This window comes from Thalassophryne amazonica, chromosome 12 (assembly GCF_902500255.1).
Source record: "Thalassophryne amazonica chromosome 12, fThaAma1.1, whole genome shotgun sequence".
Taxonomy (NCBI): Eukaryota; Metazoa; Chordata; class Actinopteri; order Batrachoidiformes; family Batrachoididae; genus Thalassophryne; species Thalassophryne amazonica.
The window spans coordinates 24,539,228-24,562,500 of record NC_047114.1 but is presented as its reverse complement, the minus strand read 5'-3'; the positions used below and the strand labels follow the sequence as shown (position 1 = coordinate 24,562,500).

Here is a 23,273-nt window from a genome sequence, read left to right as displayed (position 1 = left end):
ATTGAAGGGAGGATGGATGGGGTCATGTATTGTGAGATTTTGGCAAACATCCTCCTTCCCTCAGTAAGAGCATTGAAGATGGGTCATGGCTGGGTCTTCCAGCATGACAATGACCCCAAACACACAGCCAGGGCAACTAAGGAGGGGCTCCGTAAGAAGCATTTCAAGATCCTGGAGTGGCCTGGCCGGTCTCCAGACCTGAACTCAATAGAAAATCTTTGGAGGGAGCTGAAACTCCGAACCTGTAAGATCTAGAGAAGATCTGTATGGAGGAGTGGAGCAAAATCCCTGCTGCAGTGTGTGCAAACCTGGTGAAAAACTACAGGAAACGTTTGACCTCTGTAATTGCAAACAAAGGCTACTGTACCAAATATTAACATTGATTTTCACAGGTGTTCAAATACTTATTTGCAGCAGTAACATACAAATAAATTATTAAAAATCATACATTGTGATTTCCGGATTTTCTTTTTTAGATTATGTCTCTCACAGTGGACATGAACCCAAGATGAAAATTTCAGACCTCTCCATGATTTCTAAGTGGGAGAACTTGCAAAATCACAGGGTGTTCAAATACTTATTTTCCTCACTGTATGTACATGGAATTCCTTTTTTTTTTTTTAATAAATTTGCAAAAATCAAATAAACTTTTTGCACACTGTCATTATGGGGTATTGCGTGCAGAATTTTGAGGAAAAAAAATGAATTTCATTCATTATGGAATAAGGCTGTAACATAAAATACGGAAAAAGTGAAGCACCGTGAATACTTTCCAGATACACTGTAAATAAATGCTCCATATATGATTTTCCAAAACTAACTGCAATATCTTACTTTCTTTACAAGAAGGTCATTTTGAACAAACAGATGTCAAACAGGCTAAGTGCACGTAACAGTCACATGGGGCTCTGATAAATTTTTGTAAAGCAGTGTGTAAAGTGCAATACATTAACAAAACAATAAACGGAACACACAAATTGCCACACTAAGGAACATTCAGCATCACGGTCAGGAATAAACAAAAAAAAAAACAAAAAAACAAGTTGGTTAAAAGAGTAAGCCAAAGTGGTAAAACTCTTCAACAATTATATTTGGTCCTACATCACATAAAGCCTTAAAATCACTGAGGATGACAACAACAAACTGTACAGATGTGACCTAAATACATTCAAGGTTTTGTCAACAATGCAGTTATGAGTTCAGTTTTCTGAAATTATATAAATCTATAGTATTTTATTTAAACTATTATGAGGTCACATTTAGGAATAACTATAGTTTCAATTTTTAATCGTGTATAACAGATTCTCTTGCTCAAGGTTAAAGTCTTAAAGAAGTATGTAGTGTTTCAACAGTAAAAAAAGAACCTGTCACCAACACTGTGAACTCTACAAACCCGGCAGGTTGACCTCTTCTTCATAAAGGTTAATTTCATCACTTTAATTTTACAGTCCTGAACTAATGACTGTAAGTTTGCATAGATACACCGGACAAAATGTCATCGCATTATGTACACGCTGAATATGAAGCAAACAAAAAAAGCCCGTAAACATTTATTTTGTAACAGTAAACGCTCAAATTTGATACAATCTGAGAACAAATAAAGATCAGCACATATGTAAAGTGTGTGTGTGTGTTTTATGTACACTAATCACTCGCACAACAGTAAAAAAAAAAAAAAAAAAAAAAAAAAAAAAAAAAAAATTCTTGAAATATTTCTTAAATAACTGTCACCTTTGCAAAAACAAAAACAACTAACATGTCAACAAGCTCTTAAGGCAAAATAATTCTGCACAGTGATGTGTGATTTCATGCAAAACTGAGGACTGCTATGTACCACGTTAAAAATCACAATCCAGTTTTCCCCAAAATAAACTAGGTGTCAAAATGACTCATCTGTGCTCAGGAGTTTTGAGGAAATGTGTGAAAATTGAGGATTTACTCTGACAAACCATGCAGGGAGTAGCCCTAAATGATCGTCCTACCTCAGAGTACCGCTGCAGACTACAGTCTGGGCACAAAGGGAGGTCAAACACCACAAAACAACCGAGACAAAACGAAAACACCCAAGAAGCATTTGCTCTGAGACCTCCAGCTACTCCACGGTAACAAACAAGAGGTACGCTTCATCAAACTCTGGAGGCATTCGCAAAGAACCAGAGACACGGTTGATTCCAGAACTCGCACCCTGGCCCTTGTCATTGTGGTTCTGAGGACACGCTGACAGCAGGCTCAAAAACATATTTTCTTTTAAAAGCTGTTTCATGAGGTTTAGGCAGGTTGCTTCGTGTCCGTGTGGAATCAACATGAAGCCTCAACCAACCGACCTGAGACGGCGCCTCCTCCTGGCTGGTCGTCACAGATGTGAACCCTCGGGGCAGCAGCATTCACACACACACACACACACACACACACACACACACACACACACACACACACACACACACACACACACACACACACACACACACACGCCCTTCCCTGGAGGGCGTGGGCTAGTTAGAGCCGGTCCAGGCGGAATGCGTCCTCTGTGGCTGGGTCGGTAAGGACCATATCTGGGTCATTGAGCATGTACAGGCCATCAAGCGTCAGAGGATCGATTTTCAGATCATCCAGCGGGAACTGGGAGTCCATATCAAAGCTGAAATCTGTGGACAAGGAGCCGGTCAGGTTCTTGGACAGGGACGGAGGTGACTCCCCACTCACTGCACAACAGCCAAGACAAACAAAAGATTATAGGATAAGTTTGTCATTGACCTCTGACATTTTTAAAGAAGGCTTTATTTGTTGGAAACATCGGTATTGATTAACCCATTTATGCCCATTTTTTTTTATAAGTGGAAAAAATTGCATTAGTATCTTTGAGATTTTTTTATTGAGTAGAAAATGACAGTGGTACACAAAACGGGTTAAAGGTGTAATCGTACATGTATTTGTACTGACAAATTACACTATGAATACACTATACGAGGGCTGTCCATAAAGTATAGGTCCTTTTAATTTTTTTTCAAAAACTATGTGGATTTCATTCATATGTTTTTACGTCAGACATGCTTGAACCCTCGTGCGCATGCGTGAGTTTTTCTACGCCTGTCGGTGACGTCATTCGCCTGTGAGCACTCCTTGTGGGAGGAGTCGTCCAGCCCCTCGTCGGAATTCCTTTGTCTGAGAAGTTGCTGAGAGACTGGCGCTTTGTTTGATCAAAATTTTTTCTAAACCTGTGAGACACATCGAAGTGGACATTTTTCGAAAAATTAAGCTGGTTTTCAGTGAAAATTTTAACGGCTGATGAGAGATTTTGAGGTGATTCTGTCGCTTTAAGGACTTCCCACAGTGCGAGACGTCGCGCAGCGCTCTCAGGCGGCGTCATCAGCCTGTTTCAAGCTTAAAACCTCCACATTTCAGGCTCTATTGATCCAGGACGTCGTGAGAGAACAGAGAAGTTTCAGAAGAAGTCGGTTTCAGCATTTTATCCGGATATTCCACTGTTAAAGGAGATTTTTTTAATGAAAGACGTGCGGACGGGTCCGCGCGTCGGCTCGCAGCCGCCACGACGCTCCGCCACAGGAAAAACACCTCTGCTGGAAGCCTTAAGGACAAGTTGGAACATGTCCAGCTGTTAAACAATTTCTCATATACTCACTCCACTGAAAGCCATCAAAAGCCGCCTGGATTTTACAAATGGTTATCAACACGGAGGTGTTTTTCCTGTGCCGCCGCACCGCGTCAGCTGCGTCCTGACGCTTGACCCGTCCGCACGTCTTTCATTAAAAAAATCTCCTTTAACAGTGTTATATCCGGATAAAATGCTGAAACCGACTTCTTCTGAAACTTCTCTGTTCTCTCACGACGTCCTGGATCAATAGAGCCTGAAATGTGGAGGTTTTAAGCTTGAAACAGGCTGATGACGCCGCCTGAGAGCGCTGCGCGACGTCTCGCACTGTGGGAAGTCCTTAAAGCGACAGTGTCACCTCAAAATCTCTCATCAGCCGTTAAAATTTTCACTGAAAACCAGCTTAATTTTTAGAACCGTGTCCACTTCGATGTGTCTCACAAGTTTAGAAAAAATTTTGATCAAACAAAGCGCCAGTCTCTCAGCAACTTCTCAGATAAAGGAATTCCGACGAGGGGCTGGACGACTCCTCCCACAAGGAGTGCTCACAGGCGAATGACGTCACCGACAGGCGTGGAAAAACTCACGCATGCACACGAGGGTTCAAGCATGTCTGACATAAAAACATATGAATGAAATCCAAATAGTTTTTGAAAAAAATAAAAAGGACCTATACTTTATGGACAGCCCTCGTATAATGATGAAATAGGAATGTGTGTTATGCGGGTATTGTGGAAAAATGCACACAGTTTTGCAGCATGCATGGAGCCGCTGAGGGGAAACTGTGTGTCCCTGTCAGTTCAGACCGCTGCCATATTACATCATACCATACATTGTATGGTGTTACAAATGTGTTATTACAAGCAGAGAGACACATACACAGGCACACAAGTGCATGCACATGAACATTTGGGGGGGGCACAGCGTAATGTGTCCGCAGTGATCTCAGTTTCTTCTGCAGCGTGCTTGAGCATTACGTTATTATGCCACTGTGTTACCCCAATACAGCACTACTGCTTCACATCATTGTATACGGCTGACGTTACACTGTGAGTGTCAGAAGGTTAACACTATTCAAGAGTTAATATTTAAAACTGCTGAAAGTATATAGCCACCTTGACACTTCCAAGAATTTTGGCTCCACATTACCGCACAATTTGTCATGCCAATGTGACCCACTTTCTCTTGTTGGATGCTGCGCTTTGTCCCGCTTGAGACCATGTTATATAAAATAATCACTTTGTAGCCGATGACACATTTGCTCTTAGAATTTGGCTGATGAAACCATCTCTCATCGCTCACAGACTCAGAGAAATTATCTACAGCTGCAAGTTGGCTCGTATGCATTGTGCAGTGGAGAACGCATTTGGAGTCTTGATTCAAAGGTAATTATTTATAATATTTATATTGTAATTGATTTGTAAAACAGTTGCTTTTTCATTCATTCATTCTTCACGAAATGTGTAATATTGTTTATGGCGCCGAAGAGGTGTGCGAGACTGCAGATTTTGCTTCAATGCTTGATACGGAAAATATGTTTTCAGATCTCAAAAACGTGATGTGATTGGCCAAAACTATCACCAGATTCAGATTGAGTGCCCCCAAATTACCCAAAATTTGTTGAAAAACTCCATCCAAGAAAAAAAAAAAATTGCGTTGATCAGTGTAATGTATCTGTAAAATTATGTTTATTATAGATGTAACATCTCGTCATAATCGTTCAGATGCCCTGCGCGCAATGAAACGCATTAACACACATTGACACACAGTGTTTTTGAACAGGTTGCGCAACGTTCATGATTAGTTACCAAAATTAATGCGTGCCGGAAGTTTTGAACATTTCAAATTTTCTTTGTGCACTGGCACGCACAGTTCACGTGCACTTTACAACAGTTTACAGTGAGTTCACTCACTGTCAGGCAAGACTATGTGCCAGTGCAGGAATGAAATTCGTGCAAGTGTCAGGGCACCTTAACTTGGAACTGTGCAAATTCAGGAACAGTGTTAATTTTAGCACAAGGTGAGTTGGATTAACAGTCAGGATGCATGATAAAATCCTCCCAATGATCACCCTGTACTCCTGTGTGTGAAAGTTACTTTAAAGTCCAACAATGAGAACTTAAATGTACTTTGTCCTCACCACAGAAAAGCACGAATGCCTCTCCACTTGGAGGGCAGAGAAAGACAACAAAAAATGGAACTGAGCCCATATTTACCCTGTTCTTCTTGATTTATATTTTATTAAATGAAATATAACACCCCCACCAAAATGTTATTAACATATTTATTCACAATGTTTTTGTTTTTTTTATCTCATCAGACCATTGAGATTTCACCCCAGAAAGACAGCAAGAGTTTCTTAAAGTCACTTATGGGGCTCCTTGAACGTCTTGACTGGAAACTAATTTTTTCAAGTTGGGAAAATTTCTAAATTGAGGTCTGCTATTTGTTTTAAATTTTTTTAGCAATTGAAATTAGAGACCAACTTGTCTGAAAAAATTTTTTGTTTACAAAGTGGGAGAACCAACAATCTGGTATGACCTCAAGTGATGCATGCTGACCCACTGGACATCGCGACATCTCAATTAATTTCTGTCACTAGAAAGACAACCGAATTTGACTATTGCAAGTTCAATATCTATTACTTTAAACCACATTGATACACACTGGACATATCCCAAAATATTTAAATCAAATGAAATAAAATATGAGATTCAGTGCAGATGTCACTTCACTAGCAGCAACACACGACCAAAAAAGAAACAAATCCCTACATACTGCCTACCTATTTTTTTTTATTTTTTATTTTTTTACATACTGCCTACCTAATTTTATTTTTTACGCAGACCACATGGCTCGCCCCTAAAAATTGGTCCACTGCCTCCACTGCGCATGCATCACTTCGGACCACAGCAGCTCGTCTGAGATGGACTCTCTTCACCTAAAGCAATCAAATGGATTAATGGGACTATTAACCATCAGATGACAAGGTAAAACCTCTTAAATCGTTCTGAAGTCAGTTTTAAGCAGAAACGAGGCCATTTTAAGCAGAAACAAGGCGACACTTGTGACACATTGAAATGACCGACGCGCAGTGAACGCATTAGCTAGCAGCTCGTGTAGCTGCGGCGCTCTGATCGCTTCCTCCATCTTTATGATAAAATAATGTTGAATTTATATTGAAATGATTGTTGTACAAAAGCTTCAGATATCTGTTGCTAAGATAGATTAAGCCTGGAGTGCAGTTTGAAGCAGAAACGAGGTGATAATCAGTGAACCGCAGCTAATGACCAGTTGTGGGCACAGCTAACCAAAAAGTTAGCTTTGACAGTAGTTACTCCGCTAACTGAAAAGTTAACTTTTATAAAGCTAAACCAATAAACCACTAAAAAAAATTTAGCAAAAAAGAAAAAACATTTATTTTCACAGCCATACAGTCTTGCAGATGTGTCACAGGAGTCATGCACAGCAAGGCAGTTTTGACTTATGGTTAAAATTTTAAACACACCAATTCTGGACAAGTTATCAAAATTAACATCACCTCTGTCATTTTTAACAACATGAAAATATCAGTTATAAGTTTTAGTTTTAAAGTAATGCATGAATTCTGAAGGTTTGATGTTAAACAGACATGTGCGAGAAGCATTATGGGAAAATTCAAATCACCTGCTCTCATCACTTCCTCCTCCTCCCCCCTTCTCTCAAAATGCAGAGAACTCTGCCATCTACTGAATGGGAGTGTATATAGACCAACTGTAATTTATGTGTGAGAGGTTTCAAATCCCGTAAAATGTAACAAAATTTCAGAGAGTTCACACTGAGCCTGTCAGATCAGGCTGCAATTTAACTGCTGCACTGCACACCAACAACAGCATTAACATCATCCCAACATAAAACTCTTTGTATATTGTGCCTAAAACTCTTGTGAATATATGATCTGGGTTTATAGACGTTGTTATCATGTTTATGTAAACCTGCAAGAAGCTCAAGTTGTTTCACCGATATTTACAGTGGGTAGGGAATTGCTGTGAGCCGTGATCGCTTCATGTTCATATCATTCTGTCTGGAGGAAACTGAAGTTTGCTCTTTAACATCCTGCTTATTGTCCTTTACAACACTGTTGGTTCCCGAGAAATATCGGGTGTCCCCAAAAAATATGCAACATTTTATCAGCAAAGAAAATGGTCAAAGCATATGTCTGGGAAATAAACTTATGGCTGGATAGAAAGCTGAAAGGTTGAAGTTTTTCATACCAATGTCAATACTGGCCCTGCATTTTGTCAGTCTAGCATAAAATTGCTGCACCTGTTTGACATTCTTGCTCTGGTGCCAAAACTCAATTTTTGTTCGCTGTAGTATGGTTAATCTTGGCATTTTCCTGAGTCTTGCTTGGCATCAACATAAACTTCAGGGTTTCTGCAAGTAAAAAAGAAACATAAGTGATTAAGTTTGTAGCATTTAAGGGTCAAACCGAGTGTTTTAAATGTTGTATATTTTTTGGGACACCCTATATATAAAATGTTTGAAATTCAGTTTGTTTTCATGAAGTTCCATGCAGGTTAAATGTAGCAGACACGGAATATTTGTTTTAGCAAGTTTTCACACTCTCATGCAGCAGTCTCTTAAAAATGTTATAAAAGGCATAAAAGTTAAATTTGGGTTGTATAATGTTCATTTGCAGTTGTAGTCATGTAGTTTCTCAGTGTTATTTTGACTGCAGCAACTCTCTGGTGCACAAGAGATTATGGGATGAATTGGGGTGAATTGCGGTACTTTAAAATGATTTACTGTCGTGAAACTGAAAAAATTTTTTTGACACGCCCTGTAAAGTTACTGTAACTTGGTTTTTACAATGCCTGTGATCTGTGATCCACTTCTATTGAGACGTTCTGAATATGTTGGTCTATTTACACTCCCATCCAGTAGATGGCAGTGTTCTCTGCATTTTGACGGGGTGGGGGGGATGGAGGAGGAAGTAATGAGAGCAGCTCATTTGAATTTTCCCATAATGCTTTTAGGCACATGTGTCTGTTTAACATCAAACCTTCAGAAGTTTTTTCACTTTTTCACTTTCACATTTTCACTTTGTCAAAATGACAGAGTTGCCATTATTTTCCCTAAACTGTCCGGAATTAGTTGGTTTAAATGAAACCATGAGTGAAAGGTGCTTTCACCTTCATGACTCCTGCTCACTCCGTGAGTATTGGCATGTTGAAAATAAATGAGTTTTTTCTTTTTCTTTGCAATAACAGCTGGTCTGCCCACTTTTACAGAGGACTGAGCTTCTCACAGCGGCTTGTTTATTGCAAAGCACATGACAGAAACTAACATGTAGGATTTTAGGTTTTACAGATGTATCTGACTGTTCAGTTTTGTCTCTATGCCAGCAGCAAAAAAAAAAGTTATCAGACTGAAAGTTATCAGAAGTAAATTTAAATTTTGCGAAAGTGTATTGGTCCGCTGATGGTTTTCAAAGTTATCTGAAAAGCTAATCCGCTAACAAAAATGTTAGTTTCACTAATTAGTGGTTAGCGGATTAGCGGAACTGTGCCCACAACTGCTAATGACCCATGCACAGTGAAGGCAGGGCGGACTGATTTTTAGGGGGGACTGTTTGGTCTGTGAAACTGGAAACAAACATTTATTTTTTTCTAATAGGCATAATTACCAGTAAATAAATAAAGGAAAGGAGAAGTGGGGAGCTGAACTCCCAAAACAAAGCTACGGAATGGCACATCATAAATCACGAACGTTTGGATGTTGATTCCTCAGTGCGGTTTGTGATTACTGCACACTAACGAAGAGGAATGCCCGAAATATCCACCCATGACATACCGTTCCTCATTCACCTGCCAATAAAAGTGCAGGAGTCACACAATAAAACATGCATAAGACCAGACCAGGGTTTTGGAACTCTCTACACAACACAAGCTGTGTGCCACAGCTCCCTACCTAACAGGCCACCGGCTGAGCGAGCCACCTGATACGACGGAGTTACACCTGTGAGAATGATGTTGGGGATGTTGCCATGGTTACTGTAGCCCAGTGGCTGCGGGTCCTGAAGGTTACACTGGCCTCCTGTCAAATCCATCATAAGTGCCTGGGTGGAGGTTTGGCTGTAAAGGCTGTCAGAGCTGACGGGGGCTTCAATCATGTTGAACTGCTCCAACTACCAATCACAAGAGACAAAAATCCACCACGGCTGACGTGAGAACTCTTCCATAAATGCAGGATGTGGACATTTGTTTTTCCTTTTTATCTGTGAGACAGATCTTGTGTACCTGTTGTGACAGAGCGCTGGTCTGGATGGAGGAGAGCTGCTGGTTGTAGAAGTCTGCAAACACGCTGCCCAATATGGAGTTATGCTGGAACAACAAACCACCCCAATATGTTTAGTCTCTGAAAAACTACTGTTCAGAATTTTGTTAACACAGGTTGCAGTATTCCATTATACTTTATGGAGCAAGATATCAAGCAAGGACTGCTGTAAGAAATGGTGATTCCTTGCATATGTACTGAAAAATCGCATTATAGGAATCGCATTATACACATGAAAGCAAACACACGTCACCATTTCAAAGCAACATGTACAAACAAACCATGAGTATACCTACTCGAGTTTAAAAAGGAACAGTAAGTGGTGAGCATGTCTGTAAATAGTGCACACTTCGTACAATGCATGCACATATTTTTCATTCATTCATTTTTTGTCATTTCTCTACACTGATTACAGACTCTTCAGCGGATCGAAGCAGTGCTTCAATCTGCTGCTTTATTGGTTCATTGTTTTATTTCACTTTATCTTAATTTTTTCCCGGCTAAAACCCTAGAGAGAATATGTCTGTGAGTAATATTTACCTTTTTTATGTTAAACCGACCTGTTATGGTCTTCTAAAACAATTGATAGATGTATTTTATAACTTAAAAACGGGGCCGATGCTAACACATTAGCATGTCTATGGTGTTTTCAATGTTAAAGTTAGCATTAAGCACCTCAGCACGTTTGTGTGCATTTGTTTTCTGTATAATAATTAATGGCTCAGCGTTTGTTGTCATAACAGAGTCAAATTGTAATTTTTTAAAAAATGAAAAAAAAAATAATAGTAATAATAACTCACAATAACTAATAATGCTACAATACAATTTTAGAGAAAGAGACAAAAAGAACCTGATGAAACAAAACACAACAGAAAAGATAAAACCAACTAACAATGAAAATAAATAAATACATATAGAAATAAATAAGTGTTTCCTGTGAACACCTAGTGCAGGGGTGGGCAACGAGGGCCGAGACACTGCATGTTTTCCTTGCAACCAATCACCTCAGCAGGTGGGTTGCTGATGAGCTTCTCCCTTGAACATAAACACCTGGTTGTCAATGAAATCACCTGCTGAAACACCTGAACATTAATGAAATCACCTGCTGAGGTGATTGGTAGCAAGGAAAACCTGCAGTGATTCGGCCCTTCATGGCACATGATTGCCCACCCCTGACCTAGTGACTCTTACACCTCCATTTCATCCCTGTCTTATTTAATTTTAATGACAGTTTGTTTTCGTCAAACCATATTTTCAATGTGTTAATTTCTTCAGTGATTTCCTCCAGAATGATCTGCCAAGCTAGAAAACTGCTGCATCCTAGTAAGAGCAGAATACTACTGGAATGAATTTGAATAAGTTGTTTTTTTTCTCACCAAAATGGACGCTGCACTCACTGCAATTTTTTGTCTGGAATAGTCCCAGATTGCATTTCAGAGCTTCTAGAATTCAAACATTTTCATGTGGGTGGTAATTTTGGGTTTCACCTTCTTCTTTTTTTTCACCCAGTCACTAACTGGGACTCCTGTCTTGTTGCGAGAAAGAAACGAGAATTGTCCTCCGTTCTGTTCACACAGCTCCAAACACTGTGCGGCTCTCTGCCGAGTCAAGTTAGAACAATAGAGTCCAGTCGGAATTAATAAATTCAAAGCAAAATGCGGTTTAAATCAAATGACACCTCTTTCCAAACGCTGTAATACAAACAAACTGCAGTCGATCAAAACATTTTTTTTCCTCCCAAAATCAGACGTCCAGCGCTGACGTGCAGCAGCCGGCTGAGCTCAGCTCAGAGGTACGGAGAGACATTCATGCCAAAATGTCTGAAAGGCAATGCTTTTGACAAAAACTACAGATCTTATTTATTTTTATTTATGTCCAGAGATCAAGGATCCAGTGACCAATTTAAAATGTTGTTGACATGGAAAACCTGTAAAGCCTACTTTTAGTACACAGAAAATTCACAAGAGGTATCGATAAGGGAATCGATAAGGAATCAGATCGATAAGCGGAATCGATAATGACATCTATATCGATAAAATCTTATCAATACCCATCCCTAATGACAACATGAAATGTTTGTTGTTGTTGTTGTGCAAATTGAAAACAAACAAACAAACAAAAAACTAACAACTAAGAAATCACATCTACATAAGTACCCTTTGCTCAATACTTTGTTGATGCACCTTTGGCAGCAACTACAGCCTCAAGTCTTCTTGATTATGATGCCACAAGCTTGGTGCACCGATCTTTGGGCAGTTTTGTCCATTCCTCTTTGCAGCACCTCTCAAGCTCCATCAGGTTGGATGGGGAGTGTCGGTGCTCAGCCATTTACAGATCTCTCCAGAGATGTTTAATTGGATTCAGGTCTGGGCTCTGGCTGGGCCACTCAAGGACACTGACAGAGTTGTCCTGTTGCCTGTGTGCTTACGGTCGTTGTCCTGCTGAAAGATGAACCGTCACCCCAGTCTGAGGTGAAGAGCGCTCTGGAGCAGGTTTTCATCCAGGATGTCTCTGTACATTGCTGCATTCATCTTTCCCTCAATCCTGACTATTCTCCCAGTTCCTGCTGGTGACAAACATCCCCACAGCATGATGCTGCCACCACGATACTTCACTGTAGGGATGGTGCCTGGTTTCCTCCAAACATGATGCCTGACATTCACACCAAAGAGTTCAATCTTTGTCTCATCAGACCAGAGAATTTTGTTTCTCATGGTCTGAGAGTCCTTCCAATGCCTTTTGGCAAACTCCAGGCAGGTTGCTATGTGCCTTTTACTTACCAGAGCTCAGACCTGAATCCAAATGAACTTCTCTGGAGAGATCTGGAAATAACTTTTAAGGATATTAGTCAAATATGACATACAGCCTAGTATCAATGCTGAAGAAATTGCTTTGTAAACCATCACTTGATGAATAACTTTAATCGTGAAAAGATGCAGTGCGTGTTTTGCACATACACCTGTGTGATTGGATAGTGGATATGGAGACTGCTCTGTGAATAGCAAAAAACAAAAAAAACAAAAACACACCTCAAAGGACAGAAAGGTACAAGAAGTATTTGGAGAAGTTGATCATGTTCTGTGCACTAATTGCAATGCCATCGTGCCGGTCGGACATCATTTTGCCTTTTAATGTTGACAGTTCGAGTTGGATTTAAGCATTGGGTGAGTTTTGGCTGCTCATGAATGGATCTGTGCGTCACTGTGGTGCATGTGCATACAAGATCACAATGACTGAGATTCATCAAAGAGAACCATGCATATGCACGGCTCTATCACTCTGGCAAACTGAATGCATGTGTCTATTATCCACTTTTGTGTGCAGAAAAAAGTTTTCATTGGGATTGAACACAGTTATATAAATGAAGCCCTGGTGTGTTCAATAGATACTGACGTTTGCGTCCCAAAACACCACAAAGACACTTTGGCCTTAAAAGAAGCCACTTAAGTCTTAAAAAAAAAACCTATTCCTGCACCTGTTGCTTTCCACTTGTCTATGTTCATTCCCCAGAAACCATATGGGCATGTTACAAAGGTGCAAGGTTTTTAACCGGTTCAAGCAATGAAAACAAAAAACAGAAATAACTGATACATTGCTGATGACTAAAACAAAACCAGAAACACTATCTTTGAATGGCGGAGAGAAATTATCAGTGCCAAGTGATTAAAATAACTTGTGGCTTTGTCTCCTTTTTATTTTTCCAACTAGAGGACAACAGGTTAACATGTAAAAAGAAAGACTGTTCGCTAATGTTAGTAAGCTAGCTCCAGTTAGGCTAAACAATGTGCCCAGTATAGCCTAGCTTGTTAACTGCAGCATTAGCAATAGGATGTCATGTAAAACAGTCTATATTTACCTCTGTGTTGTATTTCCTCCACTTGGAGCGTAAACTCACATTCACCTGGATGGGATGCAGGCACTCTAACCATGAGGCTAAAACCCATGTGCTTTAGAATCTGTCGCTAGCACGTCTTCTGACAATGGGTAGCGAGGTTTCTGACTACGTATGCACAGCACTCTGGCTTGCCTCTGGCACACTCAACACCTCCATCCCCCAAACCTCACTCCCATCCGCGCCATGACACCAATTTAACCTGTGCATTGTGTTTTTATCTCTCCTCGGGGTGTGAATTCACAATCTCCCAGATGGGAGGGAGACACTCTAACCACAAACCTAAAACCCAAGGGCTCTAGCATCTGTCATGAGAATGCCTTCTGGTGTTGGGGAGTGAGGTTTTCTGACTTCAACTGCACAGCGACTCCCGTTGGCCCCATCACACATATCAATAGATGGTTTTATAACATCCTACAGATATAGATTATGTCACACAGACTCATATGGAACATTATTAATTAGTTGCGAAGTTGGTAAAATATTACTTGGATCTTGGAATGTGCTCTGAATCCTGTGCAATTTCATCTAAACACAAGAATAAGTCCAAAACTCATAAACCTGTGAAAAATTTTATGTCACAGAGAACACAAAAATGTTGTGCACAAAATGATGATTGTGTAAAGTAAGTAAAGTAAATGGCCCATGTGAAACTGTAATTGCCTTTATGAGTTGGACACTGAAACCTCAGAATCATAAAGCAATTACCAGTAATGCTATGAACACGTTCTTGTAAATGAGATCAAAACATAAAGTACTTTCCTCGACTACTGTCACTTTTGTTTGTTTGAAAATAAAAGAATTGCTGGTGAGAACCTGCCTTCTCTTGTCTGTCCCCATCTAACCTCTTTTCTTTAAGGTCAGAGCTGACCTTAAAGAAAAAGAAATTACAGCTCTGTGATTTCTTTGGGCATTTCTTGGTTTTGTTTGAGGTTGCCACAGCAGACCTGGTATGCTTCTACATGTTGATTTGTCAGTTTCATACTGGTTGCCCCTTGTAATGCAACTTCAAACGGACGGTGCATCTGGAAAGTATAAACAGCACTTCGCTTTTTCCACATTTTTTAAATGTTACAGCCTTATCCCAAAATGGATGAAATTCATTTTTCCTTTAAAAATTCTATACACAATACCCTATAATGACAATGTGGAAAAAGTTTGTTTTGAGATTTTTGCAAATTTATATATATATATTTGGGGTAAATTCAGTTGATTGAACATAATTTTTAAAAGACACACGTCTACATATAATGCCCCACAGTTGACAATGCATGTCAGTGCACAAACCAAGCATGAAGTCAAAGGAATTGTCTGTAGACCTCAGAGACAGGATTGTCTCGAGGCACAAATCTCAGGATGGGTACAGAAATATTTAATTTGCTTCACACTGTGGTATCTGGGGATATGCACTGGCACAAACAGGCCTCAGGGCCTGTATAATCGATGTATAACTGCTCAGAAAAAAACGCAGTAGGAAAAGTCTTGAAACTATTTTCAGAGATCGTATGATTTGTTCAACTGCCCCCACTGGAAGGACAGGACCTGTCTGTTAAAGTTGCTAAAAAAGGCACACAGTCGTCAGGTCATCTGAGTTTGAGACCTCTGCTGTTACACTATTATGAACATGACATAGAGTTACACTAACAGTATATGTGGTAACACACACAGAAGAAACATCTAACAATCACGTAATGGTCATTGTGGAAGTGCCACATATGGAGTTAAGTTTGTACTTGTATCTTTTTAATGCAGGAAAAAAAATCCAAGCAAAAAAATACAGTTTTGAGAACAAAACTCAGGGCAGACTTTTTAAAGTACAAAAAAAATTATATATATAACAACAACACCAACAATGGCTTGTGAATCCATCCTCTTTCATTCATTCATTCATCTTCTACCGCTTTGTCCAATTAAGGGTCGCGGGGGAGCTGGAGCCTATCCCAGCAGTCATAGGGCGTGAGGCGGGGTACACCCAGGACAGGACGCCAGTCCGTCGCAGGGCCACAAATAGACAAACAAACACAGACACACCCACACGCATACCTATAGACAATTTAAAGATCCCAATCCACCTAACCCGCATGTCTTTGGACGTGGGAGGAAACCGGAGCACCCAGAGGAAACCCACGCAAACACGGGGAGAACATGCAAACTCCACACAGAAAGACCACGGGAATTGAACCCACGACCTTCTCGCTGTGAGGCAACAGTGCTAACCACTAAGGCAACAGTGCTGCCCCATCCTCTTTCATTTCAAGTAAAAAAAAAATCCTCTTTCATTTCAAGTCAAAAACGTTAGCTTGTGGATTAAAAAGTGAATCAAAAAATTTTACCTTCAAGCTGAACTGGACATAATGTTGCGTTGATGTGTCACTGTGCTCTTGCTAAGGTTAAGGACTTCTTGTGACTACCATTAAGTCTCCACTTCTCTTATCTGCAGAGTCGATCACTGTGTTCTTGCTAAATGGTAAATGGACTGCATTTATATAGCGTTTTTCCATCTGCATCAGACATTCAAAGCGCTTTACAAATAGTGCCTCACATTCACCCTGATGTCAGGGTGCTGCCATACAAGATGCTCACTACACACCGGAAGCAACTAGGGAATTAAAGACCTTGCCCAAGGGCCCTTTGTGATTTTCTGGTCAGGCTGGGATTTGAACCGAGGATCCTCTGGCCTCAAGCCCAACGCTTTAACCACTATACCATCACTTCCCCATAAGGTCAAAAGGTCTCCTATCTGCATGAGAAGACACAACAACAGGATACTAGTGTGGAGAATCATCAATTGAATTTCCAACCCAAGGTCCTGTTTTTTGTGTGCTCCAGTTTGAACTAGTGTAGTTACATGGCCTGACATAACACCACTATATGATTCAGTACTTTTCTTATCATGTGCTGAGCATGCGATATGGGAGGACCGCCCCTCTGTCGCTGTGTACCTAATAGGAACTGGTTGCGAGAACAGCTCCACCCATTATAGCGGGGAGAAGACTCCCACTCTCTATAAAAACATCACTGTATTTGCGTTTGGGTTCTTCTTGAACCAGTTCTCTTTGGGCCTTATTCATTAAGAACCCAGATCTGACTGACTCTACATGAGATTTCAATAAATTGTCTTTTCTTTAAAGTATAACTCCCTGAGCCCTTTGTTTGGGACAGTTCCACTTAAGAGCCGAGTCATTACAGTTGTCAGCCCTCTCCCTAACATGCAATAGTCCAGACTGGTGACAGCTGGAGCTCTAGATAATTGCTCAAAATTTGACACAATATGTGTAAATTGGAACAGCTGGCCGCTGTGCACTGCAACTCAGCTGGTGAACACGCAATGCACATGTGGGCTGACATGCTGATAATTACCTACAGACACGATCACGAGGACTGGCCAGCGTCTGAACACGCGGCACAGTGTGAAAGTAATGATCCGGCCAGCAAGCTGATGTCACTTCCACCACGTAAATTGTAGTTTACATGACAGACAGAAAGAGTGGAAATTAAATAAAACAAATAAGGGTAAAGGCGTGACCTCATTCATGTGTGATCACTTTGCTCATATGCTTTGCTGCGGACATACAGTACCTGTCAGCTGACCGCCAACTGTCAGCTTGACCTGACCGTGCACGCAAGGTGTTAAATTAAAAGCAGACATCAGACAGATGCAGGACAAAAAAATAATAATACATACATCAAATTAAAATCACAGAACAAAGGAACAGAGAGTGAGCCTTTTTTGCTGTGCGCTGACGAGGTCTGCAGACAAAGGTGGGCGTGTCCCTGCGACCTGCAGCTGTTTAGATATCTGTGCTTGCAAGTCACAGCTGGGGAACACCTGTGGTGGCATATGACCTTGCATAAATTCACCATGAAGCGCGGTCATCAGCATGCTGCCCTCACGTGGAAATAAAACACATATCGCCTGTCAGCTGACCACCGCATCAGCGCACCTCAATGCTGGACGCCACCGCAAGGCACATGTAACTGCGGGATTTCCCCACATTATAATTATTATTATAATTATACATTTGCAACGCGGTCACCAGCGGATCACTGCGCGCTGGACACACCATGTCGGCTGATGTGTTCATCACACGGGAGCCGGCTCATCAGCTTATTCATGTAAAATATACAACCCCTGGCAAAAATGATGGAATCACTGGCCTCGGAGGATGTTCATTCAGTTGTTTAATTTTGTAGAAAAAAAAGCAGATCACAGACATGACACAAAACTAAAGTCATTTCAAATGGCAACTTTCTGGCTTTAAGAAACACTATAAGAAATCAGGAAAAAAAATTGTGGCAGTCAGTAACGGTTACTTTTTTAGACCAAGCAGAGGGGAAAAAATATGGAATCACTCAATTCTGAGGAAAAAATTATGGAATCATGAAAAACAAAACAACGCTCCAACACATCACTAGTATTTTGTTGCACCACCTCTGGCTTTTATAACAGCTTGCAGTCTCTGAGGCATGGACTTAATGAGTGACAAACAGTACTCTTCATCAATCTGGCTCCAACTTTCTCTGATTGCTGTTGCCAGATCAGCTTTGCAGGTTGGAGCCTTGTCATAGACCATTTTCTTCAACTTCCACCAAAGATTTTCAATTGGATTAAGATCCGGACTATTTGCAGGCCATGACATTGACCCTGTGTGTCTTTTTGCAAGGAATGTTTTCACAGTTTTTGCTCTATGGCATTATCATCTTGAAAAATGATTTCATCATCCCCAAACATCCTTTCAATTGATGGGATAAGAAAAGTGTCCAAAATATCAACGTAATCTTGTGCATTTATTGATGATGTAATGACAGCCATCTCCCCAGTGCCTTTACCTGACATGCAGCACCATATCATCAATGACTGTGGAAATTTACATGTTCTCTTCAGGCAGTCATCTTTATAAATCTCATTGGAACGGCACCAAACAAAAGTTCCAGCATCATCACTTTGCCCAATGCAGATTCGAGATTCATCACTGAATATGACTTTCATCCAGTCATCCACAGTCCACGATTGCTTTTCCTTAGCCCATTGTAACCTTGTTTTTTTCTGTTTAGGTGTTAATGATGGCTTTCCTTTAGCTTTTCTGTATGTAAATCCCATTTCCTTTAGGCGGTTTCTTACAGTTCGGTCACAGACGTTGACTCCAGTTTCCTCCCATTCGTTCCTCATTTGTTTTGTTGTGCATTGTCGATTTTTGAGACATATTGCTTTAAGTTTTCTGTCTTGACGCTTTGATGTCTTCCTTGGTCTACCAGTATGTTTGCCTTTAACAACCTTCCCATGTTTGTATTTGGTCCAGAGTTTAGACACAGCTGACTGTGAACAACCAACATCTTTTGCAACATTGCGTGATGATTTACCCTCTTTTAAGAGTTTGATAATCCTCTCCTTTGTTGCAACTGACATCTCTCGTGTTGGAGCCATGAATCATGTCAGTCCACTTGGTGCAACAGCTCTCCAAGGTGTGATCACTCCTTTTTAGATGCAGACTAATGAGCAGATCTGATTTGATGCAGGTGTTAGTTTTGGGGATGAAAATTTACAAGGTGATTCCATAATTTTTTCCTCAGAATTGAGTGAGTCCATATTTTATTTCCCCTCTGCTTGGTCTGAAAAAGTAACCGTTACTGACTGCCACAATTTTTTTTCTTGATTTCTTATAGTGTTTCTTAAAGCCAGAAAGTTGCCATTTGAAATGACTTTAGTTTCGTGTCATGTCTGTGATCTGCTTTTTTTCTACAAAATTAAACAACTGAATGAACATCCTCCGAGGCTGGTGATTCCATAATTTTTTGCCAGGGGTTGTAGAAGAGACAACAGTAACCCACGTCATTTCATTATTTCCTGGTGTACGTCTAGGCGTAGGCTAAAGGCCCCCTGACATGAGCATGACTTTGATTCATGCACTAGCACGATCTGTGTCGTGCTGGAGAGTAACCTTGTCTTTAACGGGTGCAGACAGGACGTGAGAGGGGCACCGGTGCGTGCTATTGTGCACAGAGAATTTTGAAATGTTCAAAAAATCTTTCACGCATAAATGTCGTGCTATGTGGCGCGATATAATCACCAACACGATGTGCAGCTCGTCAAGTGGAGTGAACAGAGTGAGTGGTGACGTCAACGGATTGCATCAGAGCGCAGCTCGTCTGAACGATTATAACAAGAAGTTAAGTCTCTCATAAACATACTTTAACAGCTGCACACAAAAAGGAAAGAACACACAACTGTTTTACCAAGCCATGACAATGTAAACATGACAAATAATTACCTTTTAAGACAGCTCAAAATGCTTTCTGCAGATTGTTAGGTGTGCAAATGGCTGAAGCTGGAGCGGCCCTCTGTGATTCACAAAGTGATTACAGCCATTTTCAACGGCCAATTTGCAGAGAAAATTATTAATCTGACACAAAATAATAGCGTCCAGAGCAGAGCAGAGCGTGTGGTAGGCAGTAGAACAAAGAACGCTGTCCAGCTGGGATCACGGTGGGATCATCACGACGACAGGCGTGCAAGTCCGTGAATCAAAGTCATGCTCGTGTCATGGGGCCTTCAGTCCACTCTTTATAATAGGATTAGTATTAGAAATTGTGGTGTTTTTTTTTATTGTTTTGCTCCACTGCTGTGTGCGTGACTTTCCATGTGCTTGCACTGTGTTCGTTCACGCGAACACGAGCGTGCACGAAACCGCCACCGTGGTATCATGCACGCCTGTCCAACCGTGTATTCCTCCTGCCAGCAGGTGGAATATTTTGCGGTTCCCATTTTGTTTTTTGTTCATGGATTTTCAGCAGGTTTCTGCTCCTTTTGCCCAATTTCGTGTTATGTGTGAAGAGGCCCTTAAGAAAGTACAATGAATGTGTCTATTTCTTTAGTAACTAGTATTTTTTTCATCTCTAGAACATATTTAATAGTGCATCAAATGTGCAAAAAACATTTTTCCATGTGTATAACTTAGCAAATAAGAAAGTAACCCAGCATTCAGGAACAACTCAATCCTGTACCAAAAATCAGAGAGGAAAACTGTCCAACTTCTTCAAGTGTCAGAATTCATTCAGTTACTGATTAAACCACTGAGCAACTCCACAAATCCACTGCTGCTGCCTGCTCTCTGTGTTTGAATTAGCAGGCAGAGAAAACTCAAAGGAAATGAAGGGACTTGTTGAAAGGATAACTCCCTCTGTGGGCGCTTCATCCTTTGTGATCTCATTTTCTATTTGAACATTTGTACTAAAGCTGCAGCAGAAATTTTGCAGCGCAGCCTCTTAATGTATAAATAATGGGATCATTTTGTCAAGCCGTGCTACTCATCGCTCAAAACCAAATTATCTCCATGTGCTGCAGATGTTCCCACAGGGCAGCCCGTCAGCAGGGACTTAATCCGCATATAACCGCAGGACCATCAGCGAGCTGCGCCAAGTACGGTGAGCGAATGGCCACTGTAAGAAATGCAAATTCTCACCAAATACATTTGTCCAATTTCTCATCAAAATATCAAACCTAGATTTAATATAAGACATAATAAGCAAAATTTCAGAAAGATATTATTTGTTTTTAGAATATACATTTTAAAACTCTTAGGTGAAAGTGTCTTGGAAACATCTCGCTTTGAGACATGTCTGAGACAAAAGATTTTTTACGGTAACTCATCATAGGTTTTAAGATGACTTGTGTGTAAAAGCCATAATGTTTCTGAACACGAGTAACAAAATGTGCTTTCTCAGCTAATTTCAAGAAATCTTAAGTGAAATGTTCCAATTGGAGATTTTGTTTACTTGTTTCAAGTAAACAAAAGAAAAACAGCTATTGCAACGTCTTGTTCTCTGGTTTACCACAGCTCAGTATTAGAGATCTCCAAGTAATACAAATTGCTGCTGCTAGAACTTTTATTAGAAGCATAAAGTTTGACCACCAGGGTTGTACAAACAAAAGCTTGAAAATCATCTTTGGGGGCCATCTTAAATTTCTAGGTGAGCTGCAGGAGGATTCATCAGGACTTTTGATATGTTGTTTAGGTTGGGTTGGGGCACCATTAAGCTTTAGTTTGTATGGTGTTATATAGCAGAAAATAGCAAAATTTCAGTGCTTTTGAGCTACCTCTAAAAATAAATTTATACAAACAAAATTTTACACAGCATGTTTTCTCATCAATTGGAACCTATTCAGGGGGTCAGAATAGTCAATTTCAAAACTTCAAAAGACCACCCTATTGACCACATCACCTCGATTTTGGCCTTGCTTCACTGGCTTCCTGTCCCTGTGGTGTCCGATTTTAAGGTTATATTACTAACTTACAAAATTATTCACACACTAGTGCCTCCCTACTTAGTCGATCTAATTAAACCTTACATACCGGCCCTATTACTCATTACTGTGTGTCCCTAAGGTTAAAAAGACGTCAGCAGACCACAGAGCCTTCTCTCATTGTGCACCTGTTCTGTGGAACAATCTGCCTGCAGAGATAAAACAGTCTGGCTCTGGATTCTTTCAAGTCTAGATTAAAGACTCACTTCTTTTCCCTTTCATATGGCTAACATATGTGCGTAGTGTTGAACAATTTTTCCTCTCCTTTTAATTTGTGCTATTAACAATGGAGCAGGTCTCAGCCTCATTATATCTAAATTCTTGGTTTGACATTAGTACTCTCTCTGCTTCTCTGCTGATTTACTGCTAGTGAAACTAATGCCTTAGGTGCTGTTAGTTCGGCCCAATTGATTGTGCTCTATTTTCTCTCAGTTTGAGGTACTACTGCTGAGACTTGGCCTTAGGACAGGGTAATTTGGAGCCACATGCTGAATGAATGAATGGGGTACTACCCACACCATGCAGATGACAATGAGACATGGGGCAACACAGAATCTCATTGTCAAGCAGAAGCAGAGACTTTGACCTCTTCGAGCCAGTCTGATTTGGACTCTTATGGCTGCTTGATCTGACTGCTCTTTGCACTCTGTTCATGTTTTGGCTGTTTTTTTTTTCTGTTATTTGGTAGAATAGCCTAAGCAGTGGGTCACTCCGTTGAGTCTGGGCTGCTTGAGGTTTCTTCCTCCAAAAACGCCAAAGGGAGGATTTCCTTACCACTGTTGTCTATGTGCTTGCTCAGTCAGGGTTGGATGGCAAGTTAGACCTTACCCATGTGAAGCACCGTGAGGCAGCTTTGTTGTGATTTGGTGCTATGTAAAAGTTGGAACATTTGAAAATTCATTTAAGATTCCTTAAAATCAATCAATCAATCAATTTTTTTTTTATATAGCGCCAAATCACAACAAACAGTTGCCCCAAGGCGCCTTATATTGTAAGGCAAGGCCATACAATAATGATGTAAAACCCCAACGGTCAAAACGACCCCCTGTGAGCAAGCACTTGGCTACAGTGGGAAGGAAAAACTCCCTTTTAACAGGAAGAAACCTCCAGCAGAACCAGGCTCAGGGAGGGGCAGTCTTCTGCTGGGACTG

At 40.6% G+C, this 23,273-nt stretch overlaps 1 protein-coding gene and 1 long non-coding RNA gene across 5 annotated transcripts in view; both read right to left on the bottom strand.

The window, feature by feature from the left end:
* Positions 1 to 1,702: 1,702 nt before the first annotated feature.
* Positions 1,703 to 23,273, bottom strand: part of LOC117522086 (CREB-regulated transcription coactivator 1-like) — a 75,874-nt gene continuing 54,303 nt past the window's right edge. For 3 of the 4 annotated variants that reach the window (XM_034183459.1, XM_034183458.1, XM_034183461.1), the window contains 3 exons: positions 9,892 to 9,975; positions 9,563 to 9,779; positions 1,703 to 2,702 (listed from right to left, as the gene is read on the bottom strand). In XM_034183459.1, coding sequence (XP_034039350.1) covers positions 2,497 to 2,702; positions 9,563 to 9,779; positions 9,892 to 9,975 — 507 coding nt within the window. In that variant the 3' untranslated portion in view covers positions 1,703 to 2,496. The remainder of the gene's footprint in view (positions 2,703 to 9,562; positions 9,780 to 9,891; positions 9,976 to 23,273) is intronic. The other variant, XM_034183460.1, reaches the window with a different exon arrangement.
* On the bottom strand, positions 10,249 to 22,607 carry LOC117522087. Its single transcript, XR_004564140.1, has 3 exons — positions 22,462 to 22,607; positions 22,130 to 22,135; positions 10,249 to 10,260 (listed from the first exon to the last, which is right to left on the bottom strand). It is a non-coding gene; the product is annotated as an uncharacterized LOC117522087 (long non-coding RNA).